This window comes from Gopherus flavomarginatus, chromosome 3 (assembly GCF_025201925.1).
Source record: "Gopherus flavomarginatus isolate rGopFla2 chromosome 3, rGopFla2.mat.asm, whole genome shotgun sequence".
In the NCBI taxonomy this organism is placed as follows: Eukaryota; Metazoa; Chordata; order Testudines; family Testudinidae; genus Gopherus; species Gopherus flavomarginatus.
The window spans coordinates 50,409,846-50,422,519 of record NC_066619.1 but is presented as its reverse complement, the minus strand read 5'-3'; the positions used below and the strand labels follow the sequence as shown (position 1 = coordinate 50,422,519).

Sequence of the window (12,674 nt, the reverse complement as noted above, 5' to 3'; positions counted from 1 at the left end):
TTTGAATTTAAACATAAAATTTAGTATAGGGATTTACAAGAATAAAAATGAAAACTGAAATAGAGCTACATGTCTTTTAAAACAAAGTAGGCAAAAGGATATTAAGCAGAAGAAAAAAACATTTAGAAAAGAGCAAAGTTAGATTTAAATCAATTAGAAATAATCAGAAGCAGAGTTGCTTTATTTTTTAAATTAGAAATAGCTATGGGTTAAAAATAGCAGTGTTTACATAAAAAACAGGTTAGGCAAGGTCTAATTAAATTAAACAGTTTTTCTTTACTTTTTTGATCAAATTCGGCTCAGGTACGTTAGCCTTTGCAGATGCATCATCTAATCACTGTTTTCCTCTTCCCACTCTCACTGTTTGTTACTCATTTGTTGAAACTTGTCTTATATTGGATTGTAAGCTCTTTGGGGAGGGGACTTTGTTGTACATGCATTCATACAGTTCCTATTGCAATGGAGCCCTGATTCTGATTTGAAGCCTGTAACTTTCCAAACCCCCCCCCCAAAAATCTGTGGTGTCCTTGAGTACTGTCAAGCTTAATCTGGCAACTGGCTCATTTTACCATCTTCCAGCAGAAGGATTTTCTGCTTGTACCCAGGAGTTGTATAAATCATTGTTTGTGTACAAACTTATGACATTTTATGCATAATGGTACTTGAAGGTCTCAGATGTGCTTCAGTCTTCATTGAACAAATTCCATCAGATTTAGAGTTTCCATCTCTAGACGATGCCACCTGGAACTCTACTGACATAGTTACACAGCATTACTTTGACTAGACAGTTAGATCAGGCATCTGTTTTGAGGAAGCTGCCCTATAATTTAATTAACCCTACTCAGACCCGCTGTTTTGCAGGATTGTTACTGCTAGTTACAAATTGCTAGTTACTGCTAGTTCCCAAGATTCGGATTTATATTGACAATAATTAGTTCAGAGCAGTATAAATTTGCTCCCTTCACCTTCATTATTTGAGTCTTTGCTAAAGTTTTAGTGAGTGAAAGGAATTGAAGGACAGCCCTAAAGTGGATTACTTCTCTCCTGGGCAGTCATAGGATCATAGGCATGTAGGGCAGGAAGAGACCTTGAGAGATCACCTAGTCCAGCTCCCTGCACTGAAGCATGACTAAGTATACTTAAACCATCTGTGACAGGTGTTTGTCTATTCTTTAAACCTTCAATAACTGAGATTCCACAGCCTCCCTTGGAAGTTATTTGCAATTGATCACTGTCCTCTTTATAACAGCCCTTAACATATTTGAACACTGTTATTAGATCCCCATTGTCTTTTCTCAAGACTTAAACGTGCCCAGTTTTTTAACCTTTCCTCACAAGTCAGGTTTTTCTAAACTTTGTACCATTTGTCTTGCTTTCCTCTAGACTCTTTCCACTTTGTTCACTTCTTTCTTATAGTGTGGTGCCCAAAACTGGATACATTACCCCAGCTGAGGCCACACCAATGCATAGTAGAGTGGCACAGTTACCTCCCAAGTCAAACATAGGACAGTCCTGTTAATACGCCTCAGAATGGTATTAGCCTTTTTTGCAACTGCATCACATATTTAACTTGTATTCAATTTGTGATTCATTATAACCCCCAAATCCTTGCCAGAAGTATTACTACCTAACCAATTGTGTAGCAGTGCATTTATTTTTCCTTTCTAAATATGGTGCTTTTCATTTTGTCTTTACTGAATTTCATCTTATTGATTTCAGACTATTTCTCCAAGTTATCAAGCTCATTTGGAATTCCAGTCCTGTCTTCCAAAGTTTTTATTATCACTTCCAGATTGATACTATCTACAGATTTGATAAGCATACTCTCCACTCCATTATTGAAGTCATTAATGGAAATATTGACCAGTACTGGACCCTGGACAGATCCCTGTGGGATTCCATTAGATATGTTCTTCCAGTTTGTCAGCGAACCATTGACAACTACTCCTTGAGTACAGTCTTTCAGCCAAATGTACCCCCCCAGTATATAGTAATTTCACCTGGGCCCCATTTGTCTAGTTTGCTTAGGAAAATGTCATATGGGACTGAGTCAAAATACTTACTAAAATCAAGATATATCTTATCTGCGGCTTACCTCTCCCCATCCACTAGGCCAGTAATCTTATGAAAGAAGATTAGATTGGTTTGTGTGACTTGTTGACAAATCCATGTTGTCTCTAATTAGCATCCTGCTGTTCTCTACTTGCTTACAAATTGATTGCTTAATAATTTGTGTCTTTCTTTCTCTTTCCAGGTATTGAAGTTAGGTTGACTGGTCTATAATTCCCCAGATTCTTTGTTTCTCTTTTTTGAGGATAAGCACTATGTTTGTTGTTCTCCAGTCCTATGGGACCTCATCTGTCCTCCATGAGTTCTTGAAGATAATTGCTAACACTTCTGAAATTGCTTCACCTAATTCCTTAAATGTCCTAAAATGAATTTCATCATGCACTACCTACTTGAATACCATCTAATACACTGAAATTTTCTGTAATATGTGCTTTTTTCCTAATTTGGCTTGGATTCCTTCTCCCTTATTTTTATATTAATTGTGTTAAGCTCAGGGTGGATAAAAATCACTGATTTAAAAAAAAATCAGATTTTTTTTATTTAAATCAGATTTTTTTTGATAAAATGCTTTTTGAGGGAAAAACCTATCTAAAGATAGTTTTAATTAAGATACATTATAGCACAAAGATATCTCATCATGGAATAGAGATTATAAATTGTAATTCTACAGTATGAAACAATATATTCATGTAATGTTTAAGAAAAGTTTTGTAAATGAGTTCCAATAGTTCGTGGATTAGGGACCCAATTTTATGAAGTTCCAGGGGCTTCTGTATAGATTATTTAGGTTAATCTTTGTGTCTACTCAATGGGACTCAATATCTTATAGACTGAGCACTATCAGAGATGCTTAGTTTTGCAGTTCTCAAACTGTGGATTTGTGTCTCCAGAGGTAACATGCTTGTTAACAGCAAAAATATTTTTAAATAAATAAATGATGTATGGAGGTGAGAAATAACGAGGGGCGGCTCCAGGCACTAGCACAGCAAGCCCATGCCTGGGGCAGCATGCCGGTCACCCTGAGAGCGGCAGTCAGGCAGGCTTCAGCAGCATGCCAGCGGCTTCGGCGGCAATTCGGCGGCGGGTACGCTGAAGGCGCGGGACCAGCAGATCACCCGCAGAAACGCCGCCAAATCTGCGTGACCAATGGACCGCCCGCAGGTGTGCCACTGAAGGCTGCCTGACTGCCATGCTTGGTAATAACAGACTTCCACCCTATTGTCCTTCTGCAAATTTGTGTACACAGAGGCCATCCCTTACCTCTCTCTAAAAGTGCAAAGTTTCAAAAAATTCAGTGAAGGTTGTTGGGGGCAGAATAGATCTGGACAAGGAGAAGTCTGGAGGTAAATGTGAGAAGGGAAGAACAGGCAGTAGAAACAAAAGTGAAACTGTTTGAGCAGCATATTCCAGAAGTCTTGAGGTCTTTCTGAGTGTGGCCTTCATTGATTTGAGATCTACCATGCCGTTCTCTCGCTAGAATGGAAAACCTATAATGATAGCAGGCTGTAAAAGAGACGCAGTTTGGGCATAAGAACCATTCAAGAAATATGTGTGTGCTGATGATGCTTTAAAGAAAGTCACACCAGTGAACTGGAGGAAGACACTTAAGCACTTGAATTCAGAGACTGTTGAAGTGATAATCTCACTTTTAACAGCAGTAGCTTCTGCCAGCATAAAAATAATATTTTCGTCCTTTGGACTAATTCATTCCAAATTGAGAAATCATTTGGGACCTGAAAAAGCAGGAAAGCTTGTTTTTCTTTTCCAGATTATGAACAAACAGGAAAATGAAGGTGAAGATGACTGAGTTAGCTGCAGAAGCCAATATTTTAAGTTTCTCATATTGACCTGGCTGACATAGTGGATTTAGTTTTAGAGTTTTTTTTTTTTAAATTCACTTAACTGTTTTAGATAAAAACAATTTTAACAAAAAACAAACTGATTTTAAAAAACTTGAATGTTTAACTAAATTAAAAAATTCATTTACTTGTTTTGTTAAAATATTATATGTTTGCTGTTGAAGAAAAAATCCAGAATATATAATGTTGTTTTAGTTAAAACAATTTAAATGTCTGTCTGGTGATGTTCTCCTCCTAATAAAACATGGCAAGAAAATCCTCCATATATTAATGATTAACCTGTTGAACTGAACCTCCCAGTGACTTCATAAATATCTGCTTCAGTTACCTTTGGTAAATGAAATAGCCATTCATTTTCTGATATATCTGTAAAACTAATCTGAAAAGTTTTCAAAATAAATCACTTAAAAAATGTATAGTGTGTACCTTCTAAAAATGAAACCTACATCTATGCCTGAGTTGTGAAGAATATGTATTATGATTATAACAACCAACAAGAATGCACTTTTGTGTAGACATTCATGATTAAATAGTCTTCCTGACTAGTGATTTAAATCATGATTTAAATCAAATTGATTTAAATCAAATCTACCCTGGTTAAGCTTCAGGTTACAGGTAAACTTTTTAGTGATGACTGAAGGGAAAATAGGCATTAAACATCTCAGCTATCTTGAAGTTGTTATTAGCTCTCCTTCTGTGCTAAATGGTGGACTTATGTTGTCCTTCATCTTTTTCTTGCCTCTAATGTACATATAGAACTTTATCTTATTGCCTTTTATGTTCATTGCTAGGTGTAAATCATTTTGTGTCTTAGCCTTTTTTATTTTGTACCTACATACATGTGGTATTCTTTTATACTCATCCGAAGCAATCTGTTCATGTTTCCACTTTTTGTAGGATTTCTTTATTATTTTCAGGTCATTAAAGGGCTCCTGATGAAACTATATTGGTCTCTTGCTATTATTCCAATCTTTCCTCTTAATCAGACTAGTTTGCTATTGCATCTGTACCGTTGTTATCGACCTGCTCCTGTTTTTGTGGTCTATGGTAGACGTCTACTTTGACATAATCCTTGTTCCCCTCACTCCTCTCTTGCTTTTATTTTTACCCAGAGACTTTCAACTGGTCTGCCTCTGACCTCCTTCTGGGACTCAGAACAAGTGCATATATTCTTGATAGATAATACAACACCTCCTTCCTTTTTTCCCTTCCCTGGCCTTCCGGAACAAGCTATACCTCCGTATACCAATATTTCAGTCATGAGATTTATCCCACCAACTCTGTAATGCCAGTTGTCATAATTTTATTTTACAATCTTATGTTGTATTATTTCCGTTTCTTCCTTTTTATTCTCCATAGGCTTGCATTTGTGTATAAGTATCTAAGATATTGAGCAGATACCCCCCACTGTTACCCCTCTTGTTGCTCCTGTGAGCCTGTTGTAATTATTCATTTTCCCTCAGTGTCTATCCCTCTGTTAAGGTCACCTTTTTTATACCTGTTTGTGGGCATTTGTTACCTGACTGCTTTGAACATACTTTAAAAACATCCTCGTTATGTTGGTGAGGTGGTACCTTTCTTTCCACTGAAACTTAAGGCTCCTCACTCTATTCTGGCTCAGTTTCCTAGTAGAAGTTTTGCTCTGAAAGGGATGAAAAGCAACGAAAAGGTGGGCTGCCCCACAATTTTTCCTCTTTGAAAACCCCCGGTTTAACTATTGGGGATACATTGTAGATGAGCTTACATTGTAGATGAGCTATGTGACTGCTTAGATTGTGTTTGTATACATTTTTATATACATTAACAACTAATTTGTGTGAACACAAGCAGCCACCTTACTGGTACCTAAAACTCAGTTTAAACCCTGCTGGACCACAACATGCATTGCACCTTGAAGTCAGTAAACTTATTCAGAGCAGCTGTTAGAGTGAATTTCACAGGAAGGAACCTTTGCTGGAAAAGCCATAGAGAGCCATCTGAAGAAATCAACAGTTGTGCCACATCGAATCTTAAATGTGCAGCAGATTGGGAGAGGCACTATCTCAAATAAATGGATCCCAGATCATTCAGGTCTTTATAGAATGTAGCCAGCAAATCAGATTGCACCAGGAAGCAAATAGGTACGGTTAATGGAGAGCATGAAGTGAAAATGTTACATGTTCATGGTGGTGGAAAGCAGCAGCATCCTGCACCAAGTACGATTTTATGGTAATATTTGTGGGCATCCTCAAGCCAGGTACATTATAGTGAGCCAGCCTCATGGTGACAAAGTCATAGATAAAAGGCTAGCAAGGTCTGAACTGGAGAAGAGACCACAAACTTTTGGTCCGTCTTGTGTAAAATAAGGCACCGAGCCACCGTTATAACCTGACAAATCTAGGAAATAATATATGATGATTATAATAAGTGTGTGTGAGATACATAAACACACATTTTAATTGTCTTTGGGCAAATCTTCATGTAAAAAGGTGCAGTGCTTCAGTGAAGATGCTGCTATGCTGATGGGAGAGCTTCTCCCGTTGGCATAGTTAATTCACCTCCGCAAGAGGTGGTAGCTATGTTGATAGGAGAAGCCCTTCTGTGGACATAGCACTATCTACATTGGGGGTTAAGTTGGTATAACTGCGTCTTTCAAGGGTGTAGATTTTTCCTGCCCCTGAGCAACATAGTTATACCGATGTAAGTTTATAGTGTAGACCTGGCCTTTGTAATGTGGTATAATCAAGGACAAATTGTTCAGCCATACAATTAATAGAAGAGCAGAAACATCAAAAATGAGGAGAAAGGAAAATGTGAATGCATAAACAATCAAATATTAAACTGGCAAATTTCTAGTACATAAAATTTTCAGATTTCATGAAAATATACTACTTTGTGTTTCCCTGGTGACATCAGGTAACATTAACTTGGAGACCCTTAAAAAGTAAAGAAGAATTTTTTGAAATAAACTATCATGTTTGTAAGTGGAAAGCCTTTTCTATCACTGTAGTTTCAAATTTACTCGTATAAATTTCTTCTTAATAAACGCACAAAGTAATAAAATGATGGTCTCTTGAAGCCTCTTCCTTTAAAATGACAATTCAAGCCCTTACTCATAGTAGTGTTTTTCTTCGAAAGATATCTGCAGATCTGTTTTTAATGTTCCAGTGATGCCTCTTAAAATGTTCTACAGATCTTGCATTTTTTTAAATCTGAGGTAAAACTTCAAGTTTTTGACCTATTGTTTTGTCTGAATTATAAAATGTATTTAATGTAGCCCCTTCCCTATCAGAATTAAATAAAAACTGAGTCCAGCATTTAGGCTGGATCTTTGTTTTGGAGGGTAAGGATGAGACAGAGGGGAACTCATATATGGAGCCTTCTCCTCCCTAGTCATCTTACTGGGAGTTGAATAAATTGATCTTCATGCTCTCTGGTGAAATTTCTTAAGTGATTACTTCTTTCTGGGTATCATATTACCAAAGGAAATGGCTTTGCCTAGAAATTCCCATTACAAGGGAAAATCAGAAACCACCCTTCAGCAATGAGCAGCTATAATCAAGACAACTGGGCTGGAAAATTCTATAATCTTCCCCCACAACATTTCAAGATTTTAACAATTGATCTAATAAGTAGGAAAATAAAATGTCAGTTCTTATGAGGCTTACTTGGTTTCAAAAGAGATTAACTCACTAAATGAGGAAAAATGAAGGTGGAAAAAAATCAATATGTGCAGATGAGCTTCTCCAAAAATATTTCTCAGGTCATTCAAACAAAAGCACTCTGAATACCATGATGACATTATTCCTACCATGCTGTTACTCCAACCCCAATCAACACGTAAAATCACAGTATGCCATTGTAGCAGTTCAGAGGGATCTTAAAAAATGAGCTAGTTCTTAGAATTTCTCTTTTAAATACCTTTTTAGTGCAACTTCATCAATTAATGTGTGATTGCTTTGTTTATTTTTAATATTTGTGTATTTGAATGTCATTTAATATCTTGTAAAAGCATGTGTTACAATTGCACTACTCTGTAATTCAGAAATTTATAGTACAGCTCTACCTCGATATAACGCTGTCCTCGGGAGTCAAAAAATCTTACCGCGTTATAGGTGAAACCGCATTATATCGAACTTGCTTTGATCCACCGGAGTGCATAGCCCCGCCCCCCCGGAGCGCTGCTTTACCGCATTATATTTGAAGTCATGTTATATTGGGTTGCGTTATATCGGGGTAGAGGAGTCCTAAAACAGCCTTTGACAAATCATTCAGCAGCGTATGGATGCAGAATGGTTCCCCCTTCCCACTTTATTGTGAAGCTCTTGAAACAGTTTGATAAAAGTACCATAAGCTGAGTTTCTTCAGTGTTTGTAAGCACTATTCTGCCACACTATTCACCATCTCTGACTTTTAACACACAGTATGTAATTTGGTGGTGGATTTTATGAGGATGCACTGAAAACACTGCCTTTGTCATTTTAAAACAATACAAGGTAAACTGTGTTTCCTTTTCTGTTCCTTTAAAGCATATATCTTCATGGATCCTAATAGCTTTATTGATTTGTGATTTGGATTACTTAACATTAGGAACTTTGTATGTTTTGTTTTTAACAGGGCTGCAATAGAGGAGGCATATTCAAGGTCAATGACAAAGTTAGCCAAATCAGCAAGCAATTACACGCAGCTTGGGTAAGTTAATATGTTTATAAAAGAAAAATTATTAATCCCTGAACATTTATGCAATTAAGATTTCAACCTGAATGTTGCATTAACAGAATTAAAGTTCTAGTAACAACCTTAACTCTGGCATCTTTTAAAATGCATTGTATTACAATACGGCTTTTAATTACATGATTATGCAGCAGTTATAAAATCCACATGGATATATGAAAAAAGGATTACAGAAAGAGGTGCAGTTTAAATATAAAATGGTTCATAAGTTCATTTACTCATACAGTCTTACTGGAGGAACAATTATGGAGATAGCTGTTGTGGCTCTATAATTAAGGTAGAATTCCATTTTGTACTAAAGCAGGGATTCAAGCTCTTTGTTATGTATGAAAAATACAACAGATCTTCCCCAAAGTTACAGCAGGTACTCTTTGAGTACAGATTGAATTTTCAGAAAATTCAGAGTAAGTTTGTTACTTTCAAATTAAATAAAAAATGCATCCTATAAGAAATGTAGCATCTGTCAGTATTTTCTTTGTCCTGAATTATCTTAGTAACAGAAAAACAGAGTCTTCAGCCTTTCCATATAGGTAGAATTCATTGAAATCTTGTGCATAGGCTGTATTTAGGAAAGTAAGTTGAAATTAAATTAATAGTTGTATCTAATTGTTGTTTGGCTAGAGACACGATCAGATCAATAGCTCAGTTAACTCTTAAGTGGGCCCATTGTGTTGTCAAAGATAACTCAACCAATCACTATCCTTCCTTTTATAGCTAATTTGCTTGCAACAGTTTTGTTGATTGTGATGAGCTAGTAGTATGCTAAAACTGGACAGAATCACCAATACATTTTGTTTGCTTTGCACTGCAAAGTAACTGTAAATACAGCTTAACTGGGCAATGTTCTCTAGCTTATTTATGCTGCTCTTGTGTGCTGGTGAAACTGTTCTTTAAAAGTAAAAAAAAAAAAAAAAAAAAAAAAAAATTGCAATGGTTTATGCTTGATATGACACCATCTTTAAAATATCACATGGCAAGATTCACTGTAGGTGTCATGTTCAGTGTTCAAGTATGACATTTTTAATACAACAGTACTTTTTTAAATTTTAAGATGACGAAAGTTAAGATGGCTTGTTTGAGAGTATATATGAATATATGAGAGTATATATCGATCCTTGCTTCAGAGAGCGGACAGTCAGAAAAGGTAGGATGAACAGAAACAAACAACAAAGACTGCACATTGTCAGAAATACAGAATATTAATTTAAATCCCCCTCTGCACTATTACAAGCACTTACTCTGTCCTGGTGCCGTAGCTAACTTGTACTGATTACCCAAGAGGTTTTCCTTCCTCCTTGCATAAATAGATTCAGCCTCAATCAGGAGGAAAAACTAAAGTGGGAGGAGAGGGGAAGTGTGGCCATAAATGTCCGAAGACCCTGCTCATAGCTACTTTCCCAGCTCCATGAGGGGAGGGGCTCTCAGCTATGCCCTGAGAGATGGGGGAGGCTGTTGTAGAGGGAAAGAATATTATAATGCATATTTGCAGGGGTACACTAATGGACTTGAACATTAATTCAGAATCTCCTTTTTAGTACCGCAATCCTTAACATGGTGCTACTGTAGTGTTTGTATTTAACTCCTTATTTTCTTAATGACAGATATATTTTTTCAGTTATTTCATCAAACTTTGCCTGCGTTTATTTAAGTCTCTGATCGTCACTGCATCGTTAATACCAACTATGATTTTAACGATATCTAAAAGAAGAAAAATCTGCCCCAAAACAGGCTTGAGAAATTTCAGTCCAGAAGGTTGTGTTAGAAAGTGTAAGCCACTGAATATAGCATCTTAATCCTAAATGTCATTTTAGCCAAATATGCTAAAACAAGGGTTTTGTTTTGAGCTTTTCAAGTTATCTGATAATGAGATAAGATTTTCCTGTGACTTTCCAAAAATTTTTGCTATAGGCTAAGTCAAGCATGAGGTTTCAGCCAAACATGTAATTTTTCTGCATTATAAGCATCTAAAAGTCTCATCCCATCCTTAGTGAGGTTCTGCTCTGAAAACAGCCAGCCTTGCATGTTCAATCTTCCTCTGAGTCCACATGGGTTTTTTACTTATAATATCACCAGTATGATTAGTAACATCTGTGCAATTCTATTATTCAGTGGGTTTATGCGAGTATAACAGATTGGAACGTGTATCTTGTACTTACAATGGACAAGATTGAGTAAGCTTGATTCTGTTCTGTTTTATTTATGTTGACTGCATGGTTAACAGGAGGAAAAAAGCAGTAAACATTTAATTTTGTCTTTGAAGTTAGTAGAGAGGACTTTGAATAGGAAAAGGAATGGATTTGAATAAGAATGTGCTTTTTTATATCATTACTCATAGAGAAGAGTGCACTTTATAAGCATATCATCAGTACCTCAGGGTTCTATTATAAAATTGTAGCTGTTTTTTAAAAATAAAAAAATGGAATTCAACATTAAATAATGTTTCTCCTCCCTGTAACCTTTATTTTTAGGACATTTGCACCAGTTTGGGATGTTTTCAAAATATCAACAGAAAAAGTAGCAAGCTGTCACTTGGAGCTTGTCCGGAAATTACAAGAGCTAATAAAAGAAGTGCAGAAGTATGGAGATGAACAAATCAAAGCTCATAAAAAGGTTACTCACTCTCCATTTTATGTGTTTTCAGTTGCTTGTTACAATTAAAATATTAAGCTGGTCATTTTTGACAAGTATGTGATATTTGACAGACTAAAGAAGAAGTTTCAGGAACTTTGGAAGCAGTGCAAAACATTCAGAGTATCATTCAAGCCCTACAGAAATCAAAAGAGAACTACAATACTAAGTGTGTGGAACAAGAACGTTTGAAAAAGGAAGGAGCAACACAAAGAGAAATTGACAAGGTAATTTTGCAAAGTCTTATTTAAATGAAATTTTTTGTCAGGTTGTTTAGTAATTTATGATGCATTTTGTGAATGGGCTCATTATTATTACTTTAAGAGAAATATTCAGCATCAAAAATTGCAATAGATAAGTTTCATCTTTCCCGTTTCATGTGAAACATTGAGTGCCTGTTTGTAACCACTATTTTCTGAATGCCTTGTCTCTTAATTGACCTGTTCACTGTTAAATGTTGTGCAAACTGTGTAGTTTAAACACATTATGCAGTTTTTTTTTTGCAGGGATTTACTGAAATTGGGTATAATCTTTTCAGCACCTGCTCCATCCTTTTACACAAGTTGAGATTATGCTTCTGTTTTGCTTAGTTGAATACACTTTTTGCTTTAGAGTCTGATATAAGTAGTTATTTACTATTATCCTAATGCCTGGATAATAATACAATCAGAAAGTTACTGACAGAAGTTAACACGCATTCATTTTTCTTTTAGCTTCATTGTCTAAGATTCCAATGACCTCCTAAGCTATTTTCCTGTTTTTCTTTAACAATTTATTTTTTTCTGTGAGAAAGAGGGGGTGAAAGAGGAGATTTTTCATGTTGGAAAAAACTGGCGTGGCCAAGGATACCATTTATACTGAAATGGCTTGAAGAAGTGTTAAACTGTTTTAGTTCTGTTATGTAGTTATTAGTCTATTGTGAATCCTAGATATTTGGAACAAAGAGAGGTACTTTTCCAGCCAGTAAGAAATTGAATAGTAGATGAGATTGGATAACCTCATCTCTGGAGAGCAATGCATACCGGACTGGGGACAAATTTCCCTCTTCTAGGGCCCAAAGTAGAATCCAGTTTACCACAAATATGAAATCTGACAGGGTTTTGTGCTCTCAGTTGGTTCAGAGGAAGACAAATCGTCATATAATCACTCTTGAATTGTGGCATCATGCTAGGCCTGTTAACGTTCTAGGACTTAATCAAAGGAAGACGCATAAGGTATGTCTACACTGCGGGATTATTCCGATTTTACAGAAATCGATTTTTGGAAACAGATTGTATAAAGTTGAGTGCACGCGGCCACACTAAGCACATTCATTTGGCGGCGTGCGTCCATGTACAGAGACTAGCGTCGACTTCTGGAGCGTTGCACTGTGGGTAGCTATACCATAGCTATCCTATAGTTCCC

The 12,674-nt window shown here is 36.2% G+C and overlaps 1 protein-coding gene across 6 annotated transcripts in view; it reads left to right on the top strand.

Moving 5' to 3' along the window:
- The window catches only part of FCHO2 (FCH and mu domain containing endocytic adaptor 2), a 228,201-nt gene that overhangs the window by 36,285 nt on the left and 179,242 nt on the right, over positions 1 to 12,674 (top strand). For all 6 annotated transcript variants that reach the window (XM_050945258.1, XM_050945259.1, XM_050945257.1 and 3 more), the window contains exons 3-5: positions 8,526 to 8,600; positions 11,111 to 11,252; positions 11,345 to 11,497. In XM_050945258.1, coding sequence (XP_050801215.1) covers positions 8,526 to 8,600; positions 11,111 to 11,252; positions 11,345 to 11,497 — 370 coding nt within the window. The remainder of the gene's footprint in view (positions 1 to 8,525; positions 8,601 to 11,110; positions 11,253 to 11,344; positions 11,498 to 12,674) is intronic.